Source organism: Mobula hypostoma, chromosome 25 (assembly GCF_963921235.1).
Source record: "Mobula hypostoma chromosome 25, sMobHyp1.1, whole genome shotgun sequence".
Lineage (NCBI taxonomy): Eukaryota > Metazoa > Chordata > Chondrichthyes > Myliobatiformes > Myliobatidae > Mobula > Mobula hypostoma.
This window is the reverse complement of record NC_086121.1, coordinates 1139411-1164216: the sequence shown is the minus strand read 5'-3', so window position 1 is coordinate 1164216 and position 24806 is coordinate 1139411. Positions and strand designations below refer to the sequence as shown.

Sequence of the window (24806 nt, the reverse complement as noted above, 5' to 3'; positions counted from 1 at the left end):
GGTCAACCTGTATAGCCACTTTCAGCACCTGAATACCAACATCTTTCTGTGCAGCAACACCAAAGGGTCCCACCATTAATAACGTATCATCTCTTTACATTTGATTGCTCAAAGTGAAACATTTCACATTCAGCTGGGTTAAACTCCATCTGCTGCTCCTTCACCCATACCTGCAACTGATCTGTATTCTTTGCCTGTCCTCTACGCCAGGGGTCCCCAACCTGTTTTGCACGCGGACCAGTTTAATATTGACGATATTCTTGCGGACTGGCCGATTGGGAGGTGGGAGGGTTCAAGTTCAACAGTGTATGACAGGGAATGAGGAAAGGTGCAGCTGACTCATATCATTTCATATCGCCAAATCATATCGTTTCCTAGGGCCCGGTGGCTGGGGACAACTGTTCTACGCTACCTACACCACCAATCTTCATATTGTTTGCAAACTTACTAACCCAATCATCCACATTTTCATCCAGATCATTTATATACATCACAAACTGCAGAGGTGTCAGAAAAGCTCACCAGCATCTCTACTTCCTCAGGAGAGTACAGAAATTTGGCATGTCCCTGTCGACCCTCACCAATTTTTATCAATGCACCATAGAAAACATCCTATCCAACGCATCACAGCTTAGTATGGCAGCTGCTCCACCCATGACTGCAAGAATCTGTAGAGTTTCAGAGTTGTGGACTGCAGAGTCGTGTTTCAGTACATCACGAAAACAGCGCTCCTCCATGAATTCTGTCTATACCGCTCAGTACCTCAGTAAGGTAGCCAACATAATTAAAAGCCCCACACACCCCTGACATTCTCTCCTCTCCCCCTCCCATTGGGTAGAAGATTCAAAAACCTAATAGCAAGTACCACGAGGCTCCAGGACATCTTCTATCCCACTGTTATAATACTATTGAACGGCTTCCTAGTGTGATAAGATGGATTCTTAACCACACAATTGACCTCATTGTGGCATTGAATCCATCTCCCTGCATTGCTCTTTCCCTGGAGCTGCTATACTTGATTCCAGAAGATCATTGTTTTGTTTAGATATGTATGGTTAAATTACAATAAACTTGAATTCTGTTATTGTTTTACCTTGAACTACCTCAATGTACTGTATGATCTGTATGAACAATATGCAAGACAAGTTTTTCATTGTATCTCAGTACGTGACAATAAATCAAATCCATTTTTGTAATTTTTTATATATAAAAATGTCACAAAATATATTTTCCTCTAATTCAATCTAGACTTTGTCTCTGAAGATCAAACCCTAATTCTTAATGGGGTAGAAGAGAGAAAATCTAAAAAATGGAAACTATGCACCATTTCAACCTGATGAAAGGCCCTGTGACATTCTACAATTGATTCAATTTGAACCTTTGTTGAACTAAAATATATTTTCACCACAGTTGTTGACTTGTCATCAACAGCAAACATCCAATACCTTTGTTGTATCACAAAATGATGGTGCTTCAAAGGTACAAGTAACAGGCATCTCTTAACTTATTTTTATTGTGTCCCACCTTGGAAAGATCTCTATTTTCTCCTTTGTTACCCCACAGGCTCTAGTCTAATTAGAATTAACAAGCAGTATCGATTTGCTTCCAAGTATTCAAACTTTACTAAACTCTGGCTGTTGGAGAAAGTCAGTGGATGGAGCAGCATCTGTGGGAGGAAAGGAATGACTATGCTTCAGCTCATAGGGTTGTACAACATGGAAACATCTCAATGCTGAACAAGACATATATTCCAGCTGATCCCATTTCCCAGCACTTGGACTATATCCCGCTAAACTTTCATCATCCACTTACCAGTCCATGTAACACGTAAACAAATCTATACCTGTTTCAACCACTACCTCTAGCAGTTGGTTCTGAACATCTGCCACCTGTTGTATGAAATAGTTTTCCTTCAGATTATTATTAAATCTTTCATCTTAAGACTATGCCCTTGGTTCCAGAACCTTGGAAAAAGACCATTCACCCATATCAAAGTTCCAAGTTCAGGACAGGTCCTCTGAAATTATCTATGCCTTCATGATTTTATAAACCTCCATGAGATCCCTGTTCAGTCTCCTGCTCTCCAATCAGCCTCTCCGCTGTCTTTTATAAAAGGATGTCCAAAACTAAACACAGGACTCCAAGTGTGGCCTCAGCAGCACAACATAGACTTGTAACTTCCATATTCAGTGCTCTGACTATTGAAGATCAACATCCCAAAAGACGGCTTTTTTGCCAACTTTGCAGATGATATGAAGATTGATGGAGGTAGTGTTGAGGAAACAGGTAGGATGCAGAAGAACTTTAGACAGATTAGGAGAATGGGCAAGACAGTGACAAATGAAATACAATGTTGGAAAATGCATGGTCATGCACTTTAGCAGTACAAATAAATGTGCGGACTATTTTCTAAATGCGGAGCAAATCCAGGAAGCTGAGATGAAGAGGGACTTGGGAGTCCTTGTGCAGAACACCCTGAAGGTTAACTTGCAGGTTGAGTCAGTGGTGAGGAAGGCAAATGCCATGTTAGCTTTCATTTCAAGAGGTCTAGAGTACAACAGCAAAGAGTGATGCTGAGGCTTTATAAGACACTGGTGAGGCCTCACCTCGAGTATTGTGAACAGTTTTGGGTCCCTCATCTTAGAAAAGATGTGCTGGCATTGGAGAGGGTTCAGAGGGGAGTTCACAAGGATGACTCCAGAAATGAAAGGGTTATCATAGAGGAACGCTTGATGGCTCTGGGTCTGTACTCGCTGGAATTCAGAAGGATAAGGGGGAACCTCATTGAAACCTTTCAAATGTTGAAAGGCCAAGACAGAGTAAAGGTGGAAAGGATGTTTCCCATGGTGAGGGAGTCAAGACAAGAGGACGCAGCCTCAAGATAGAGAGGCACCCTTTCAAAACAGAGATGCGGAGAAATTTCTTTAGCCAAAGGGTGGTGAATTTGTGGAATGTGTTGCCACATGCAGCTGTGGAGGCCAGGCCAGGTCGTTGGGTGCACTTAAGGCAGAGATTGATAGGTTCTCGACTGGACGTGACATCAAAGGTTACGGGGAGAAGGCTGGGAACTGGGGTAGAGGAGGAGAAAAACAAAGGGATGAGCCATGATTGAGTGGTGGAGCAGACTTGATGGGCCAGATGGCCTAATTCTGCTCCTGTGTCTCATGGTCTAAAAACTTTAATCTCTGCCCTGATTATCTATGACGTTCCTTTAAGGCAATTGCATACCTGTAATCTCAGGCCATTATGTCTTCAACAATACTCAGAGATCTTCAGCTGGATGTAGAAATCTTACCTCGATTTGTCCTTCCAAATCTAACACTTCACACTATTGGAATTAAATTCCATTTGCAACTTCTCAGACTGCCTGTCCAGCTGATCAAGATGTCGCTGTCATTCTTCAAGGTCGATGACACTACCTATTTTAGTATCAACTGCAAATTTACAAACTCAGCCTCGTACGGTCTTGTTTAATTCCGGAATATAGATGAGAAATAACAATGGGAACAACACAAACCCTAGGGCACACCCCTGGTCACTGACATCCATCCACCATCACCCTCTGCATTCTGCCTTTTTATGTGCAATTTGCTAGCTCTTCTTGGATGCCATGTGATCTGATATAGGTTGAAAACTGGGCATCATGTCCACCCAGGTATGGTGCTGGTAAGGGCTGTCGTTGTCAGTGGGGAGAATGAGGGAGGAGTGGGGAGGAGAAAGAGGAGGCTGTCACCCTGTCTGAAACTGCGAAGGTACACAACTCAAGAAGCTCTCACATCCCTGACAAACTACCCCAAGCAACTTATAATCAATCAAGAGGTGGAGTCATCATGGAAAAAAGAGCTCTGACCAGCGGCCGATCCAGACATCGGAAGTTTGGAGAGGAGGGGACTTCAATCAGGTCCACATCTCAAGGATAAAAGGCAGGAGCAGTTCGCAGCAGTGTAATAGAGCTTTGATCAGTGGCCAATCAGTGTTTGGAATTAATTAGTAAGAGGAAAATAAAGGAAGGCGGGGCAAAAGCACAGCGGCCGTCTGAGTGGACAAAGTCAGAGTGGTGATCTTAAGGCTTTAACTCTTTGAGGTTTCAGCGAAGAAAGGCATCACTCAGAGAAAAAGAAAAGCTCAAGTTTTTTTCTCTCTCTTCTTTGTATCTGATCAGCTAGATAGAGATGACAGGTAGGATACTGCAATGCTCCTCTTGCGGGATGTGGGAAGGGAGGGAGATCTCCAGTATCTCTGACCACTACAACTGCTAGAAGTGCATCCAGCGGCAGCTTCTAACAAACTGCGTTAAGGAGTTGGAGCTGGAACTGGATGAACTCTGGATCATTCAGGAGGCCGACATATAGAGAGGTAATTACACTCAAGGTGCAGGACACAGGAAACTGGGTGACAGTCAGGAAGGGGAAAGAGAGTGCAGAGTACCCCTGTGGCCATCTCCCTCAACAACAGGTAGATCATTTTGGATACTGTCAGGGGTGGGGGATGTGGATAAGCAAACAAGAAATTCACATAATTTGGGTCTCTGGCACTGAGTCTGCCTCTGTGACTCAGACGGGAAGAGGGGAAAAAAAAAAGCACGTTGTGGTGATAAGGGATTCGTTAGTTAGGGAAAGTGACAAGAGATTCTATGGGCAAGATCAAGATTCCCAGATGGTAAGTTGCCTCCCAGGTGCCAGGGTCCAAGACATCTCAGATCAGGTCCTTAGCATTCTTAAGTGGGAGAGTGAACAGCCAAAAGTCGTGGTCCCTGTATGTATCAATGACATGGGCAGGACAAGTGACGAGCTTCTGCATAGGGAGTTAGATGCTAAGTTAAAGAGCAAGATATCCAGGAGTGTGATCTCAGGATTGTAATCTGTGCCACATAACTAGTGAGGCTAGAACGAGGAAGATTATACAGTTTAATACGTGGCTATGGAGTTGGTGTAGGATGGAGGGCATAAGGTTTTTGGATCATTAGTCTCTCTTCCAGTAATGTGAAACTTGTACAGAAGGGACTGTTTGCACTTGAACTGAAGGAGGACGAATATCCTAGTGGGAAGGTTTATTAATGCTGCACTGTGGGGTTTAACCTAAAGTTGCAGGGGGATGGGAACCAGAGTGCCAGAACGATTAATGGAAAGGTTATGGAGGCAGATGTTGGTAAGACCTCAGACAAAGTCAGGAATCAAAAGGTTGAGCATGGTGCGACAAAATCATAAAGGGTGAATACAGAACTGAAGGTGTCGTATCTGAATGCGCCTAGTATATAGAATAAGGTAGCTGAACCTGTAGCACAGTTGCAGGTTGGCAGGTATGACGTTGTAGGCATCACTGAATCATGGCTGAAAGATTATAGCTGGGGGCTTAATGTCCAAGGATACACATTGTCTCGAAAGGACAGGCAGGAAGGCAGAGTGGGCGGCGTTGCTCTGTTGGTAAAAAAATGAAATCAAATCATTAGAAAGATGTGATATAGGGTCGGAAGGTGTTGAATCATTGTGGATAGAGCTAAGGAATTGCAAGGATAAAAAGACCCTGATGGGCGTTGTATACAGACCCCTAAACAGTAGTAAGGATTTTGTCTACAAATTACGAGAGATAGAAAATACATGTCAGAAGGGCAATGTTATAATAGTCATTGGTGACTTTAATATGCAGGTAGAGTGGGAAAATCAGGTTGGTGCTGGATTCCAGGAGGGAGAATTTCACAATATGGTTGTTTAGAGCAGCTCATGGTTGATCAGCTATTCTGGATTGGGTGTTGTGCAATGAACCAAAATTGATTAGCGAGCTTAAGGTAAAAGAACCTTTAGGGGCAAGTGATCATAATATGATTGAATTCACCCTAAAATTTGAAAAGGAGAAGTGAAGTCAGATGTATCAGTATTACAGTGGAGTAAAGGGAATTACAGAGACATGAGAGAGGAGTTGGACAGAATTGATTGGAAAAGAGCACTGGCAGGGATGATGGCAGAGCAGCATGGCTGGAATTTCTGGAAGCCATTCAAAAGGCACAGGATACATACACCCCGAAGAGGAAGAAGTACTCTAAAGGAAAGATGACACAACCATGGCTAACAAGAGAAGTCACAGCCAACATAGAAGTCAAAGAGAGGGCATGTAAAAGAGTTAAGATTAGTGGGAAGTGAGAGGATTGGGAAGTTATTAAAAACCAACAGAAAGCAATTTAAAAAGTCATTAAGGTAAAGATGGATTCAAAAATAAGCTAGCCAATAATATTAAAGAGGATACTAAAAGTTTCTTCAGAGAGACGAGAGTGGCTATTGGACCGTTGGAACACCATGCTGGAGAGGCAGTAGTGGGGGACAATGAAATGGCAGACAAACTGAATGAGTGTTTTGCATCAGTCTTCACTGTGGATACTAGCAGTATGGTGGAAGTTCCAGGTGTCGGGGGCATGAAGTGTATGAAGTTACCATAGCTAGAGAAAAGGTTCTTGGGAAACTGAGAGGTCTGAAACTAGACAAGTCACCTGGACTAGATGGTTTACACCCCAGAGTTCTTAAAAAGGTGTCTGAAGGGATCATAGAGGCATTAGTAATCTTTCAGGGATCACTAGATTCTGGAATGGTTCCGGAAGACTGGAAAATTGCAAATGTCATGCCACTCTTCAAAAAGGGAGAGAGGCAGAAGAAAGGAAACTATAGGCCAGTTAGTCTGACCTTAGTGGTTGGGAAGATGTTGGAGTCCATTATTAAGGACGAGGTTTCAGGATACTTGGAGGAACATGATAAAATAGGCTATAGTCAGCATTGTTTCCTCGAGGGAAAATCTTGCCTGACAAATCTGTTAGAATTCTTTGAAGAAATAACAAACAGGATGGACAAAGGAGAATTGATGAATGCTGTGTACTTGGATTTCCAGAAGGCCTTTGACAAGGTGCCACACATGAGGCTGCTTAACAAGCTGCCAGCCCATGGTTTTACAGGAAAGATTCGAGCATGGATAAAGCAGTGGCTGATTGGCAGGAAGGAGGCAAAGAGTGGGAATAAACGGAGCCTTTTCTGACTGGCTGCTGATGACTGATGGTGTTCCACAGGGGTCTGCGTTGTGACAGATTCTATTTACATTATTTTTCTATGATTTGGATGATAGAATTGATGGAGAGAAAATACAAAAAAAAAACTGAGGTGCGAAACTAACTTGGGAGGCTTGTACCAGATTCCCTAAAGGTTAATTTGCAGGTTGAGTCTGTAGTGAGGAAGGCAAATGCAATGTTAGCATTCATTTCAAGAGGACTAGAATATAAAAGCAAGAATGTAATGTTGAAACTTCATAAAGCACTGGTGAGGCCTCACTTGGAGTATTGTGAGCAGTTTTGGGCCCCTTATCTCAGAAGGATGTGCTGAAACTGGAGAGGGTTCAAAGCAGGTTTACAAAATGATTCCAGGTTTCAATGGCTTGTTATATGAAGAGCGTTTGACAGCTCTGGGTCTGTATTCACTAGAATTCAGAAGAATGAGGAGATTGAAACTTATCGAATGGTGAAAGACCTTGGTAGAGTGGATGTGGAGAGGATGTTTCCTATGATTTAAGTTTTATTTTATTTCTTACAGCCTCTCACATGAGGGAGTAAAAATCTTTATGTTGCATCTCCGTCACAATGTACAAGCAGTAAAAAGGAAAATGTGGGAAGATATTACTAAAATTAAACACTAAAATTATATATGTAATTGTATAGTGGGAAAGCTTAAGACCAGAGGACACAGCCTCAGAATAGAGCAGCATCCTCTTAGAATGGAGATGAGGAAGAATTTCTTTACCCCATAGTTGGTGAATCTGTGGAATTCCTTGTCACAGGCAGCTATGAAGACCAAGTCTTTGTGTATATTTAAGGCAGTGGTTGATCAGGGCATGAAGGGTATACGGGGAGAAGGCAGGAGTTTGGGGCTGCGGAAAATTGGATCAGCCATGATGAAATAGCGGACAGACTAGATGGGCCAAATGGCCTAATTCTGCTCCTATATCTTATGGTCTTATTGAAATCATGTCTGGTCTCCTCGCAATGCGGCACTCCCTCAGCTCTACCCCCCGGTACCGCGGCGCTCCCTCAGCTCTGCCCCTCGGCACCGCCCCCTCCCAGGTGTTCCCCGCCCAGCCGCGATGTAACCCTTGGATGGTGGGAGCGGGGAAGGGAGCGACCCCCGGCCCATGCACATACACAGGCCGCGACGCCCTCAGCCGCTGCTCGGAAATGGGGAGCCACGGGGGGGGGCCTCGGACCTGTGACTACGGCGGGAACGTGGTCCATTGCCCCATGGATTAATCACCCGCCCCGACAGCCACACACTGCTCCCGGCGCGCCATACCCCGCCAGACCCACCTGGGCCTCACTCGCACCGACTGCGCTCCTTGGCCACCACGTCGCCTCGAATATGCCTCACTTCCGGCGCGATTGATTCTCTGCGCATGTGCCGAAAGTTCTTCCAATTTGTATCTCCGGCAGATCCGAGGCTGTGAGTTTGTGTCCGAACTCTTGCCCGGCGTGTGACCGCGGGGCGGACACACACCCTATCCATTCTGTCCTAACCCACGCTGTCGCTTTCTTCCACCCCAGTCACCTCCCTATCTCCCTCTTACAACTCTGCCTTCTCCCCGTCCTCTCCCTCTTACAGATCAGAAGGATTAATATCACCAGCGTATGTCGTGAAATCTGTTAACTTAGTGGCAGCAGTACAATGCAATACACAATAATATAGAAAAACTAAATAAATTATCGTAACATAGAAACACAGAAACATAGAAAATAGGTGCAGGAGTAGGCCATTCGGCCCTTCGAGCCTGCGCCGCCATTCAGTACGATCATGGCTGATCATCCAACTCAGAACCCTGCACCAGCCTTCCCCCCGATACTCCCTGATCCCTTTAGCCACAAGGGCCATATCTAACTTCCTCTTAAATATAGCCAATGAACTGGCCTCAACTGTTTCCTGTGGCAGAGAATTCCACAGATTCACCACTCTCTGTGTGAAGAAGTTTTTCCTCATCTCGGTCCTAAAAGGCTTCACCTTTATCCTCAAACTGCGACCCTTTGTTCTGGACTTCCCCAACATCGGGAACAATCTTCCTGCATCTAGCCTGTCCAATCCCTTTAGGATTTTATACGTTTCAATCAGATCCCCCTCAATCTTCTAAATTCCAACGAGTATAAGCCTAGTTCATCCAGTCTTTCATCATATGAAAGTCCTGCCATCCCAGGAATCAATCTGGTGAACCTTCTTTGTACTCCCTCTATGGCAAGGATGTCTTTCCTCAGATTAGGGGGACCAAAACTGCACACAATACTCCAGGTGTGGTCTCACCAAGGCCTTGTACAACTGCAGTAGTACCTCCCTGCCCCTGTACTCGAATCCTCTTGCTATGAATGCCAGCATACCATTCGCCTTTCACCGCCTGCTGCACCTGCATGCCCACTTTCAATGACACCCAGGTCTCGTTGCACCTCCCCTTTTCCTAATCAGCCACCGTTCGGATAATAATCTGTTTTCCAATTTTCGTAATTATATATTTGCATGTTTATTGTTCAATTAAAATAGTGTAAAACAGAGATAATAAAAGTGAGGTAGTGTTCATGGGTCCAATGTCCATTTAGGAATCAGATGGCAGAGGGAAAGAAGCTGTTCCTGAATCGTTGAGTGTGTGCCTCCTTCCTGACAGTAACAATGAGAAGAGAACATGTTCTGGGTGATGGGGTCCTTAATGATGGAATCTGCCTTTGCTAGACACCGCGCCTTGAAGATGTCTTGGAGGCTATAGATGCAAGTTGGAGCTGACTAATTTTACAGCATTCTGTAGCTTTTTTCCCATCCTGAGCAGTAGCCCCTGCCCCCATACCAGACAGCGATGCAGCCTGTCAGAATGCTCTTCATAGTACATCTGTAGTGGTTTGCAAGTATCTTTGATGACAAACCAAATCTGTCCTCCTCCACCCCATTCCCTCTCCCTCTTACAGATCCACCTCCCTCCCATACTCCCCTTTTTACAGATTTTCACACTCCCCACCCACATCCTCTCCCTTTCTCCCGTTTCCTCTCAACTTCACACTACTTGTTTTATCTTTCAATTCAGATGATCTGCCACTTCACAAATTCTGCCTAATTTCGTAAGGGTTTCCATTGTTCCTGTTTTTGGTTCAGTTTTCCAGTTTCTGCAGTTATCTTTAACTTTCAGATCCATGAATCAGAGGTTCTGGTTCAGGAGCTTGGTAGAGACTTGTGTAGCAAGCATTAAGCATGACTGCTAAAGATTTAATTTGTCAAGTCAGTGGCCATCAGTGCAAAATTAATGAAATGCAGTGTCTTTATTCAGAAACAAACAAATTAAAGACACATTTTAATCAAACACTGGAAAAGTACAATCAAAGCACAGGACTGACAGTTGTAAATTAATTCCATACAAATTGTAATCACGATCAATAATGGAAATCTTTTCCATTTATTTTTTTAAATCGAGGATATAACACAACCATTGTGTGAAATCTTAACATCATTTTGGTTTTCTGCAAGTTTAATAGCACAGAGTAGTCTCCAACACTAGAAATACAGGGTGTAAAAACTTACAAGTCATAAAACTAATTTTCATGATCAGATCTTGAATCCACAGTACTGTTTGTTTTTAATTCATTTCCTCTCAGTCTAAGCAAGCACATATCTAAATGTGCACAACTATTCCAAGGTGAAAAAGGGAGATGGATTTGGAAAATAGTGGTTTACATTAAATTTTAAAGTGCATTTGGGAGGAATCTTTGTGTTTCAATATGCAAAGTTTCAAGTAAGTTTATCAGTTTGCCTGGGATAGTAAGTACAAGATCAACATCCTGTAGAGCAGCTTCCTGTGTGCATAAAGCAGCAATCTTTAATACAAGCCCGTCGATGTTTTTTATGCACTTACACACAAAACAATTTTCTAAATGTTAATCTCATTACACCATTTCAAACTTCCATCCTAAATTTAAATTTACATAGTAAACAAGAAATTACTGTTTCGTGTAAAATGCTCAGTCCTAGATGGCAACACTCAACTTGAAAGAATCCTTGAAATACCAGAATAATGCAAGCATTTCATCCACTGAAGGTCAGCACGTGAGAGAAACAGTTCCAATGAGTAAACCCTGAGGAATTGTGTCCATAATTACACACATCTTTACAATTTAAATATTGTTCAGGGTGTTTGATGTACATTTATGTATAAAATCATTAATATCTCCAAAATAATGGAAAACAATTCATTTTTAAAAAGTTCAAAAATTAAGCTGGTCATTAACACTTGCATTTTTAAAATAAGCAAGAAATATTTGGGAGAAATGAGTCAATATCACAGAGTGAATGGAAAGCCATTAGCTGAATGAAATACAGTCACACACATATCAGTCTTAAGATTGGTGCTTCTAGGTTTTACAAAACCACACGTTTCGCTAGCGGAGTACGAGTCAGTTTAGTGTTCACAGTGTTTCAGCTCCTCAGGCAGCAGAGGCTGATCTTCCTGTCCATTACTGTTGCAAGATGCCAAAGCCTGGATCTGCTGCTGTTGGTATTGACGGGCCCGGTTGTACAGGAACACTCCAACGATGACCAAAGCTGTGCCGAAAGCAGAGTATGCGGTGATCTTGTTGCTGAAGATGATGATGCTAAGCCAGATTGAAAGGGCATGTTTCACTGTACTAGCAACACTGAATGAGTGGAGACAACAAAACAGATTTGAATTAACTATTTCATACTGTAAATATTTCTAACCTAGTGCTCAAGGTAGATACAATTTGTGGTTTTCTGCAGTGCTAGAGATTACCCATAGGTACAGGTAGCAATCAAAGACATGACAGAATGCCATGGAAAGCTATTTTAAATGCCTGCAATATTTAATCATGTAACTTGAGATGGGCTGATGACAACATTAAATGCTTGAATTGTAAAGATAGAGAAATGTGTTACTGGAGTGCTTAAAGCTTCTGTACATTAAATACATCAGTAACTAGTACTAGTCCAGCAAAAACAATAGCATCTGAATAAAGTGTAGACACCGAATCCTCTACAGATGTCCTTATGTTCACCTTTCACTGTAGATGGAGTGAAACCTGCCTCTCTGAATAAAGTGTAGACATCATTTACTCCTGGGATTCAGACAGCGTTGGGAGTGACATCATTTACTCCTGGGATTTGGACAGTATTGGGAGAGACACCAATACTCGTGGGATTTGGACAGTATTGGGAGTGACACCATTTACTCCTGGGATTTGGACAGTGTTGGGAGTGACACCATTTACTCCTGGGATTTGGACAGTATTGGGAGTGACACCACTTACTCCTGGGATTTGGACAGTATTGGGAGTGACACCATTACTCCTGGGATTTGGACAGTATTGGGAGTGACACCATTTACTCCTGGGATTTGGACAGTGTTGGGAGTGACACCATTTACTCCTGGGATTTGGACAGTATTGGGAGTGACACCATTTACTCCTGGGATTCAGACAGCATTGGGAGTGACACCATTTACTCCTGGGATTCAGACAGCGTTGGGAGTGACATACCCCACCACCACAGGTGCTGGAAATTCAGAGCAACACACACAACATGCTGGAGGTACTCAGGTCAGGCAGCAACTATGGAAAGGAATAAACAGTCAATGTTTCAGGCCGAGACCCTTCATCAGGATAGGAAAGGAAGGGGGCAGAAGCCGAAAAAAGGTGGAGGGAGAGGAAGGAGTAAAAGCTGGCAGCTGAGACCAGGTGAGGGGGGGAGGTGGATAGGTAGGAGAGGAGATGAAGTAAGAAGATGGGAAATGATAGATGAAAGAGATAAAAAGGCAGAAAAGAGAGGATCTGATAGAAAAGGTAAGGTCCCAGGGACAATTCAAGAACAAAAAGATCTTGGAGTGTAAGGGTAAAGATCTTCGAGGAAGGCAATGCAGTGGGTACTATGATTAAGAAGGCAGGGAGAAAGGTAGTCATCATTACTCAGGTTGCCAAATACAAGGGCAGGGAGCTCATGCTCCAGTTGGTCAGACTTCATCTGGGCCACTGTATGTAGTTCTGGTCACCACAGTATAGGAAAAATGTGGCAACGCTGGAGAGGTTGCATAGGAGATTCACCAGGATGTTCATGTGGCGATAAGACATTTAGAGGAGAGACAGAGATAGATGTGTGGAAACAGAACTGTTGACAGCATTTAAGTGTCTGAATGAGCACATGAATCACCCAGACACAGAAGAATGCAGGCCAAGTGCTGAGAGAGAGAGTAACGCAGATGAGTCACCAGTGGTCAGTCCAGACTTGAGAGGTCAAATGGCTCATTTCCGTGTTGTATAACTATACCTGCTTTTACTAGATCTGCTGCAAGAGGCTATGAGCTGCTTTATTTATTGAAAAGTTGCAAATGAAATTGAACCATGTGTAATCATCAGCAAATCCACACCACCCACCCTGCTGGTGAGCCTACAATTGAAACAGGTGTTAGATGATGCAAGTGAAGATGGTTGGGCCTTGAAGACCTTTCGAGGACCGGCAGCAGCAACCGGAACTTGAAGACTACATGAAGAAATTGAACCTTGTGTATTAATCAGCAAATTCCCGCACACTGCCAGTCTTACATTGGAAACACGTGATGCAACTGGAGATGGCTGGGGTGTGAAGACTACACGAAGAACTGCTGCAGTGATTGTCCTTCAACATCAGCCCTGTACCGCGGCAGCCAATGTCACAGACACACTCAAAGACGTACAAGCTGGTAGATTGATTAGCCCCAGTGTGTGGGTGAATGTAAGAGTTGGGGGAGGTTGATGGGAGTGTAATGTGGGAAACAGACCCCAGTGTGTGGGTGAGTGGTAAGAGTTGAGGGGGGGGGGGAATCGATGGAAGTGTACTGTGAGAAACAGACCCCAGTGTGTGGGTGAGCGGTAAGAGTTGGGGGAGTTTGATGGGAGTGTACTGTGAGAAACAGACCCCAGTGTGTGGGTGAGTGGTAAGAGTTGGGGGGGGGGGAAATCGATGGGAGTGTACTGTGAGAAACAGACCCCAGTGTGTGGGTGAGTGGTAAGAGTTGGGGGGGGGGGGGAAACGATGGGAGTGTACTGTGAGAAACAGACCCCAGTGTGTGGGTGAGTGGTAAGAGTTGGGGGGGGGGGAAATCGATGGGAGTGTACTGTGTGGGAAACAAAAGGGATTCATGTAGGATTGGTGTAATCAGGTGCTTGATGGACAATGTACACTCTGTGGACCAATGGGCCTGCCTCCATGTCGTGTGTCCCTACGACTCCTACCACAGACTTGATGCAAGGTACGATTCCAAGAATCTGTGTGTTTTCCCCCGATGTACAGTAACTTCAGTTTTACCAGGACCTTTAACGTCAGACACAGTGTAAAATTACAACATCAAGGTTAGTCTCTGCCTTTTCTCCTCTACGGAGACACCTACCTGAAAGTAACCGGTGATATTTTTCCCATTAAAGCGTATGCAGTCACACTCTGAATGTGAAATAAGATTCCATCAATAAGGAGCAGAACCACAACGTCTTGATTAAAACTGAATTCATGGCCATGTCTTCCTAGGACTGGAATATCCTACAAGAGGAAAAGAATAGGGTTAGTTATCTTTAGAAAGGCAAACAAGGACTGTAAATGACCTGCCCAAGCTGAATCTCGTGATCCTAGAAATCAAATGAGGACAGCATTCAGCAACATGAACAGGACTCATTCTTGTTGAACAAGGCAGCACCGCTTACTAATACTACAGAATAAAAATTCCAAAGGAAAACATACCCCATCGCGCTAAAAATCTATCCTTTGATCAAAACAAAAATATTATTTCTCTCTTTGCATAACTTCCATTCCATAATACAACAACAAAGGGCTTTGTAAATAAAGACGTTTAAACACTTGATGATTCACATAAAAGACACTGCAATCAGGTTAAATTTTTTTCTATTTTTCAGATATATCCAGGATAAAAGTCTTTCCTGTAAGAAAGGCCCAACTTGAACTTGAATTTATCAGTGGATGAAGTGTTCACTGTGCTCGAGTGGTGAGTATTTAGACATGGTATATAACTACAGGGTGGCCAGGGAGGGGCAGCACCTCTGCTGAAGGGGCTTGTCGTGTCCATTTTGGGACAGTGCACATACCTTTGGTCCCCACTGGACACTCAGCTCTCACCTGTGGCTCCAGGTTGCTGTCTGCATGTGACAGCAGCCACACCCATTTAGATGGGTGGGCTAAACCAGGTGAGGGTAGCCGGCAGGCCTCATACCACCCTGAGATGGGGGCATGCCTGTCCTAGCACGTGAAGTCAGCTCTGGTGGACTGGGCAGATGAGATCTAGTGAGATTCAACAGCCTGACAGGGGGTTCTGCAAAACTCCGTGGAGAGCAAAGTGCATGACAAAAAACAGGAGTAGTCATGGTCATCCACTGCAACCAAGGAAGATCCCAGTTGTGACGACTACTCGCACCACTGGACGCAGACAACTAAAGTCAAAAGAGTGGAAATGCCCCAGTGCAACGGCTTTTTCACTTTAAAAACTCTCCCACACAGGTTTCCTGTCATTGTTGGACACCCACCATAACTACAGAACACGGTAAGGGCAGTATAATGATGCGGAAATTGTTCTGCTACCTCATGGCTCTCAAGATCCAGTTCGAATTCCAATATCAGCTGTTGTTCATGTCGATTCACCTGTGTGCTTCAGTTTCCTTATCCCAAAGATGTACTGATAAGGTTAAGTGGCTCCTGCAAGTTATGCCTGACTGTTGGGACTTAGTGAAGAGAATTCAGGAGAAAAAGATAAGCCGATGAGCATTTGAGAATGAAGATGCAGGGCTACCGGGAAGTATGGAGCGCAGGAAAGGACTGTTGGAATTACACTGTTGGGTGCCAGAATGCACCTGATTGGCCAATGGCCTCCTCCTGTCTTCAAAGTAAACTGTATGTTTTAATAAAGAGGGTAACCACACATCCATTTCAGCCGGCTGTAAACTGGATCCTCTTACCAGAAGGAAAATCCATGCTGGAATTAACATTATCACTGCGGCAGCACTGGTAAAAAACTGTAGTTCCGGTGGCCTGGAACCAAAAGGCAAAGTGTGAGAAAGCAAGGAATTATGAAGGCTGAGTCTCCAGTAGATTGGAGGCCGCTCTACTGCTAATTTCACAATGGAGAACACGATTACAATATCATAGGTTCTTACTAAAATTCAAAATTACAAGTGGAGACTGGTGGCTAAAATCACTCAACATGTTTTCAGGATTATATGCGGAGGTGATGTGATGAATTGTAACGATGATCCCATACTTCTTAATAGGTGTTCAATACAACCATGGAGCACAGCTCCCTCCTCAACAAATTTCCTCCAGGTGCATCTATTAAGTTCAAAGTCTTCCCATAGGGAGCAAGTGACCACTGCGAAAGGAGAGACTGAACAACCAAAGACCCAACCACTAACCACAACCACCACTTTCTCATGTCCACACTGCACCAGAAAATGTGGATCCCAGATCAGCCCCTACAGCCACCTGGCGGCCCACCAATAGTCAACCCCTACAACCACCTGAGGGGTCAGCAATGGACAACCCCTACAGCCACCTGAGAATCCACCAATAGACAACCCCTACAGCCACCTGGTGGCCCACCAATAGACAACCCCTACGGTCACCTGAGGACCCACCAATAGACAACCCCTACGGTCACCTGAGGACCCACCAATAGTCAACCTCTACGGTCACCTGAGGACCCACCAATAGACAACCCCTACGGACACCTGAGGACCCACCAATAGACAACCCCTACTGTCAACCGAGGACCCACGAATAGACAACCCCTACGGACACCTGAGGGATCAGCAATGGACAACCCCTACAGCCACCTGGCAGCCCACCAATAGACAACCCCTACGGTCACCTGAGGACCCACCAATAGACAACCCCTACGGAGAACATCTCACTCGACTCAAGTGAGCTCACTGCTACTATAAACAACAGCTCTCTCTCAATAAGGAAACAGTTTGTCATTCTGTACAACCAAGGTATTTACACCATTTATTCTATTAATGGGAAATTCTGGGGATCTTATCCCTTGTCTGAAATGTAGAGCACTGTCAGTGGATATTTATATTACATCAAATGTGTTAGATCTGACAGTTTAATTGTCATTTACTTTACAGTTTAACAGTTAATTACCAGCTTGTATGTTATATAATTACCTTGTACATAAGTAACTGCTTACTATGATTCCTAGTGGCAATAGTATACACGTACAGTTTAATGTGCCTCTAGTGGTTATACACAAAGTATAATTTTGGAAGCTTCTTTGTTCTATATTAAGTGAATAACTGTTTTCTCATTGGTTATTTTTTACTGCAGTATTGAATAAGTATTTTCTAATTGGTTTATTATCTATAGACCTGATTAGAATTTTTCTTATCTGTGGGTATGTAATTGTTTTTAGGTTCACTTTGGGATTGGCTTGTATTTTACAATCTGACCCTCAGGTGCGTGATGCTACAATACTGACAGCACATATGATAGGTAGTAGTAATGAAAAATATCACATAAATCTCTGCGGGATACCATGATAGCACAATGCCATTACAGCTCGGGGCGGAGTTCAGAGCTCAATTTCAGTGTCCTCTGTAAGCCAGTTTGTATGTTCTTCCATCTCCTCAGGGTGCTCCGGTTTCCTCCCACAGTCTCAATATGGACTGGGATAGTAGTGGTTAGTGCAATGCCACTGCAGCTCAGGGCATCAGAGTTCAATTCCAATGTCATCTGTAAGGATATCCTCCACGTGGAATGTGTGGGATTTCCCCGGGTGCTCAGATTTCTTCCCACAGTCCAAAGATGTACCAGTTAGTGGGTTAAGTGGTCACTGTAAGTTGTCCTGTTTCTAGGCTGGGGTTAAATTGGTGGATTGCAGGGCAGTGCGGTGCAGAGTAGTAGGCTAAAAGGGCCTGTTCCGTGCTGAATTATTAAACACAATAAAATTAAAATATTTTCTAACTTTCTTGGTTTGAGGTCAAAGTTCTAGGCCTCAAAGTTCTTCATTTGAAGACTAATGCGCTTTTCCTGCACTTGGCATCCAGTTTATCAGGGTGCTTTACATATAAACAAAATGAACTAAGGACGGCAGCCCTGCAGAAACACTGAGCAAAAATAACAGGTCATCAATACACCCCCGTACTCATTCTCTGTCATTAACAGGTCAACAATATACCCCTGTACTATTCTCTGTGTTAACAGGTCATCAATACACCCCATACACATCCTGTGTTAATAAGTCATCAATACATCCCCGTACTCATTCTGTGTTAATAGTTCATCAATACATACCTGAACTCATTCTCTGCATTAATAGATCATCAACACTCCCCCATACACACTCTCTGCATTAATAGGTTATCAATACACCCCCATATACATTCTCTGCGTTAATAGTTCATCAATACACCCCCATACACATTCTCTGTGTTAATAGGTTATCAATACACCCCCGCACACATTCTCTGCGTTAATAGGTCAGCAATACACCCCGTGCACATTCTCTGTGTTAAACCAGGAACCTGAACAAACCAACACAAATGGAGATACATTTTAAAAAGCAAAAGGAAGCTGGAGAAGCGCACTGGTGAGAGGAAGGCTTGAGAAAGAGTTAGCAAACATAGGAGGAAAATGCACCTGTTCAAACTACATTATTGCACAACTATTCCTATTGAGAAACTATAATCATGCCGAGCTGATCAAACCAAAATTATTTAAAAACTTACGAGAACTTATACTTGTCTCCACTGAGCAACTTCTTGGAGAACACATTCTGTAGACTAAAAACAAAGCATTAGCACAAGAATATGTAAGAATATGCATGCAAGTGCCAGTAAATTTTCACAGATATGGTAGCAATCATTTTCTGTTTGAGAAATCTAAGGTTTCAATTAAATAATGGTCCAATATTGTATGATTACACCACAACCACATACAACACATGAAGAAACACAGGTACCCAAGAGCAGTGTTTGGAAATATCATATCAAAAAATAATACCAAAGCTGATAAATCCCAAGGACCTGATGATCTATGCCGCACAGTTTTCTCGGAGAAGGTAGCTTCAGAGATAGTGGATGATATAGTCATCTTTGGAGTTCAAAAGATCATTGAATTTTCTTATGAATGGAAGGTCAATACTTACAACAAGAGGGAGAGAAAATAAGGAACATTTAGCTCATTTCTCATTTAGCTTAACATCATAAGGAAAATCATGGAAGCTACAACACAGGAATATTATGTTGAGCTGAACCAACCAATGCCTATTGGTTAGCTGACAACCAATCCTAGGCTGACTTTCACTGATTGGGATCTGGGGTAGTGTTCTTAATGAAAGATGAGATCAGGGCGATAGTGAGATGATACAAGATCTAAGGAGCAGAATGTTGAATCCAAATGGATTGAGATTAGGAATAGTAAAGGGGAAAAAAAATCACTGGTGGGAGTTGCCTATTGCTTACCAAATAATAATATTACAGTAGCACAGGCAAACAGAGAAATATATGAGGCATGTAAGAATGGAACAGCGGTTAACTTGCACATAGATTGGGTGAATCAAGTCAGTCAAGGCAGTCTTGACGAGGACTTCATAGACTGCATCCATGATGGCTTTCTTAAACAGCATGTTACTGAATCTAAAAGGGAACATGCCATCTTAGATCTGGTCCTGTGCAATGAGACAGGTAAAATTAGTGATCTTGTAGTTAGGGATCCTCTTGGAAAGAGTGATCACAGTATGACTGAAGTTTTCATACAAATGGAGGGTGCAATAGTTCAATCTAAAAACCAGTGTATTATGCCTAAACAATGGAGACTACAATGGGATGAGGAAGGATTTGGCTAGTGTAGACTGGGAACACAGGCTATATGGTGGGACAGTTGAGGAACAGTGGAAGACTTTCAAACAGCTTTTTCACAGTGTTCTACAAAAGTATATTCCAGATAAAAGCAAAGATGGTAAGGGTGGGGAGAGCCAGCCTTGGACAACTAAGGAAATAAAAGAAGGAGTCAAACTATAAGCACGCGCATACAAAGTTGCCAAGAGTAGTGGGAAACTGGAAGACTGGGAAAACTTTAAAAAGCAATAAAGTACCACTAAGCGAACAATAAAGAAAGGGAAGCCAGATTGTGAAAATAAACTAGCACAAAATATAAAAATGGATAAGGAAAGTTTTTTTATAATGATGTAAAGCAGTAAAAGGTGGCTAAACTGAATGTAGATCCCTTGGAGGATGAGAAGGGAAAATTGATATTTGTTGATGAGGAAATGGCCGAGGCTTTGAATGACTATTTTGTGTCAGTCTTCGCGGTGGAGGACATATCTAACATGCCAAAGAGAGATGTTATGAATGTGATGGGAGGTGAGGACAATAGCTATCACTGAAGAGATAGAGCTCAGAATCAGAATCAGGTTTATTATCACCGGCATGTAACGTGAAATTTGTTAACTTAGCAGCAGCAGTTCAATGCAATATGTAATTTAAAAAAAGAAAAATAAATAGATAAGTAGTGCTGAGCAAACTTGTGGAACTGAAGATAGATAAGTCTCCTGGTCCTGATGGAATGCATCCCAGGGTATTGCAAGAAATGGCAGAAGCTATAGTAGAGGCTTTGGTGATGATTTACAAAAATTCTCTGGACTCTGGGCAGATCCTGGCAGATTGGAAGAGGGCAAATGTCATGCCACTGTTCGAAAAAGGATGCAGGAAAAAGGTAGGTAACTATAGGCCAGTTAGTTTAACATCTGTAATTGGGAAAATGCTTGAAGCTATCATTAAAGAAGAAATAGCGAGGCTTCTGGAAAGAAATGGATCCATCAGGCAGATGCAGCATGGATTCAGTAAAGACAGGTCCTGTTTGACAAACTTACTGGAGTTCTTTGAGGATATAATGAGCACAGTGGATAGAGGGGAACAGATTGACATTATTTACTTGGATTTCCAGAAGGCGTTCAATAAGGTGCCACATAAAAGGCTTATCCATAAGATAAAGATGCGTAGAGTTGGGGGTGATGTATTAGCATGGATAGAGGATTGGTTAACTAATAGAAAGCAAAGAGTTGGGATACATGGGTGTTACCCTGGTTGGCAATCAGTGGTGAGCGATGTGCAGCAGGGTTCGATGCTGGGCCCGCAACTGTTCACCATATACATTAACGATCTGGAAGAGGGTCCGAGTGTAGTGTATCTAAGTTTGCTGATGATAATAAATTGAGTGGAAAAGCAAATTGCGCAGAAGATACGGAGAGTCTGCAGAGAGATATAGATAGGTTAAGTGACTGGACAAGGGTCTGGCAGATGGAGTACAATGTTGGTAGATATGAGGTCATCCACTTTGGAAGGAAAAATGAAAGAGCAGATTATTATCTAAATGGTAAAAATTACAGCATGCTGCTGTGCAGAGAGACTTGGGAGAGCTTGTGCATGAATCACAAAAGGTTGGTTTGCAGGTGCAGCAGGCTATCAAGAGGACAAATGGAATGTTGGCCCTCATTGCTAGAGGGATTGAATTTAACAGCAGGGAGAATATGCTGTAACTGTACAGGGTACTGGTTAGGCTGCACCTGGAGTACTGCGTGCAGTTCTGGTCTCCTTAACTTGAAGGATATACTGGCTTTGGAGGCAGTGCAGAGGTGGTTCACCAAGTTGATTCCAGACTATGAGGAGAAATTGAGTCACCTGGTACTGTGCTCTCTGGAATTTTGAAGAATAAGAGTTCTTAAAGAAACATACAAAATTATTAAGGGATAGGTAAGATTGAGGCAGGAAAGTTGTTTCCACTGGTAGGGGGACATAGCCTCAAGAATGGGGGGAGTTGATTTAGCATGGAGATGATGAGGAACTGCTTTTCCCAGAGAGTGATGAATCTGTGGAATTATTTGCCCAAGGAAGCAGTGAAGGCTACCTCAGTAAGTATATTTAAGATGAGGTTGGATAGATTTTTGCATTGTTGGGCAATTAAGGGTTCTGGGGAAAAGGCAGGTAAGTGGAGATAAGCCCATGGTCAGATCAGCCATGATCTTATTGAATGGCGGAGCAGGCTCGACAGGCCAGATGGCCGACTCCTGTTACTATTTCTTACGTTCTTATGGTCATTAGTCCAAACAATGTCTTGAATGTTCTTGGGTAAACCATTTAAATTGTCATGCTTTGAAATGTATAGTTGAGTTTTGGGTTTCAGGTTTGTAGTGACAAGGTCTTACTGAATAATTTGGTATACTGAATAAACAGGTATACAAAATTATGAGGGGTATAGATAGGGTAAATGCAAGCAGGCTTTTTCCACTGAGTTTGGGTGGGACTACAACCAGAGGTAATGGCTTAAGGTTGAAGGGTGGTAATTTTAAGGGGAACATGAGGGGGAACTTCCTCGCTTAGAAGGTTGTGAGAGTGTGAATGAGCTGCCAGCACAAGTGGTGCATGTGAACTCGATTTCAACGTTAAAGAGAGTTTGGGATAGGCACATGGACAATAGGGGTATGGAAGGCTATGGTCTTGGTGCCGGTGATGGGAGTAAGCAGTTTAAATGGTTCCGGCATGGACTAGATGGGACAAAGGGCCTGTTTCTGTGCTGTACTTCTCTATGACTCAAATTTTTATAGTTATGGCTTTTTCCAACTTCCTGGCTTCGGATCTCATCAGTAGTTACAGGCAAGCAAACAGAACAAATTGGCTGTGAGGTGCCGTATTATATTGGCATGGCAATTTCAGCAGAAGGCTTACGCACAATTCTATTGCAGCAGGAAGGTCAATTTGAGGTAGCACAGCTAAAGTTAATCGAAACCTTGACCAGCAGGTTATCAGTGAGTCCAATGACGTTGGTGTCAAACACTGAACAAAACTAATAGGAGCCAATTGTTGCGTCCATGAACCAACTTCCAATTCAAAGCTGCTTTGGGAGTTACGTTGAATCATGGTTAAAATATTACGACGACATATTCTGGGTGAAGTTTGCCAGTAAAGACCACTCGTGAAAGACATGCACTTTGCTCTGAAAATTGGGTCCTGATAAACATGCATGACGAAACTGTCTAACAGCTAACAAGCATTTTTGGAGATCAGTTATTTCTCTTCAGCGTTCACTACCAATGCCTAAAGCTCATTAAACACAAAGCTGATGAATTTATCACATATGCTGGTGTCATCAGTTGTGAATGTGAAAAATTCAAGCTAGGTAATGTGACTGAATCACAATTCAAATGTCTGATTTTTATTTGTGGACTTTAGGCACACAACGATGCAGATATTCGCAAACTGCTCCTGACAAGACAAGCAAAATCCTGATATGATTCTACAAGCTGTCACTCAAGAACATCATTGTTTAATTAAACTGAAACACGATTCCAACTTGGTCAAACAGAACCATGTCAATGCAGTTTTCAGTGGCCCAAACATTATCACTCAGCAGGTCTCCAAGTGGCCAAGCACAGCTTGTTGGAACTGTGGTCCATGGCATTATGCAAGAAACTGCCAGTATAAGAAACACATTTGCAGCAAATTCCAACACACTGACCACAATGAAGTATTTTGCCGTCCTTCACTATCTTCTAGGCCAGTCAAGGTTGAGGTAGATGTTGTACCATTCTAATGACGCTGTACATCAACTGTGGACTCCTGCCTAATGGCTGGAGAGAGAATTCCACGAACACTTTGATCAAAAGCACTGAGACAACTCTACCGAGGTCACCCAGGCATCAATTGAATGCCCTCCACCTCCACAGACAAATCCATTAAAATTCTAAATTTCACGGATGATACGATTGTAGCTGGTCTCTTCTCAAATAATGATGTGACCTTCTATCAAAGAGAGGCAGACAGCCCTACAGCATGGTGTGCTCATAACAACTTGGAGCTTAATGATATCAAGACAGTGGAAATAAGGATTGACTTCTGCTGACAACTCCCTTGGAAATTAATAGTCAGGCTGTTTCTGTGGGGAGTCATTCAAATTTCTGGGGACCATCATTACCAATACATTGAAGTGGGACGAAGACATCATGTTCATCACTAGGAAAGCCCAGCAGAGACTGTTCTTCCTACACCAGCTTAGGAAACTTAATATCTCAGGGTGTATCCTGATGAATTGTTAGTCGGCCATCATAGAGAGTGTTGTGAGCACCTCTATCACTGCTTGGTTTCCCGCCGCCTCCTCTCTCTCAAAGTCCAGGCTGCAGTGAGTGGTCCAGTCGGAGAAGATCATTGGTTGTCAGCCAGCAACATTAAAAGACCTGTTCATTGCCAGAGCAAAGAAAAGAGCAGGAAAAATTACTGCTGACTCCACCCACCCTAGCAGTCACCTGTTCACCAAATTGCCATCAGGGAGAGGCTACAAGTTCATCACCACCAGGACATGTCATCTCCGAAGCTTATTTCCTGTAGCTACCCAACTTCTCAACAAAACTCACTCAGGTGTAATACCCTAACTGTCCCTGTACAACATCCATTAAATGGTCTTTCCTGCTCTCCTTGTTCTGTTGATAATTATTGAGTCTGTTCATCGCAACTTGTTGATTGCTCGTGGCTGTTTGCACCATTGTCTTGTAAATTGTTAGTTGCTGTTGTGTTGTCTGTTATGGTATTGTTTTTTCTTTGATGCTCGGCACTGAATCACAATCAATTCTGGTATGGTTCACATGCTGGCAATAAAGTGATTCTGAAAGCCCTGGCAAGAAGCTTTGTGTACTGGCTGGTGTAGACAAAGATATCACATCAGTATGCAAGCAGTGTACTCAGTGCTCTATGGCAGCAAAAGTCCAAGTAGAGTGGATCCACAACC

The 24806-nt window shown here is 43.1% G+C and overlaps 2 protein-coding genes across 8 annotated transcripts in view; both read right to left on the bottom strand.

The window, feature by feature from the left end:
* cdk11b (cyclin dependent kinase 11B) overlaps positions 1 to 8398 on the bottom strand; it is a 60924-nt gene extending 52526 nt beyond the window's left edge. For 3 of the 7 annotated variants that reach the window (XM_063033239.1, XM_063033237.1, XM_063033242.1), the window contains exons 1-2: positions 8333 to 8398; positions 5275 to 5417 (exon numbers count right to left, since the gene is read on the bottom strand). The gene's annotated coding sequence lies outside the window, so the exon portion shown is untranslated. Of the gene's footprint in view, positions 1 to 1524; positions 1671 to 5274; positions 5418 to 8318 lie in introns of those variants that run through there. The other 4 variants (XM_063033238.1, XM_063033244.1, XM_063033240.1 and 1 more) reach the window with 4 other exon arrangements.
* Positions 8399 to 10321: 1923 nt separating this feature from the next.
* Positions 10322 to 24806, bottom strand: part of si:ch73-236j9.2 (solute carrier family 35 member E2B) — a 50981-nt gene continuing 36496 nt past the window's right edge. Inside the window, exons 6-9 of the mRNA XM_063033426.1 lie at positions 18758 to 18811; positions 15989 to 16061; positions 14419 to 14564; positions 10322 to 11677 (exon numbers count right to left, since the gene is read on the bottom strand). Coding sequence (XP_062889496.1) covers positions 11443 to 11677; positions 14419 to 14564; positions 15989 to 16061; positions 18758 to 18811 — 508 coding nt within the window. The 3' untranslated portion in view covers positions 10322 to 11442. The remainder of the gene's footprint in view (positions 11678 to 14418; positions 14565 to 15988; positions 16062 to 18757; positions 18812 to 24806) is intronic.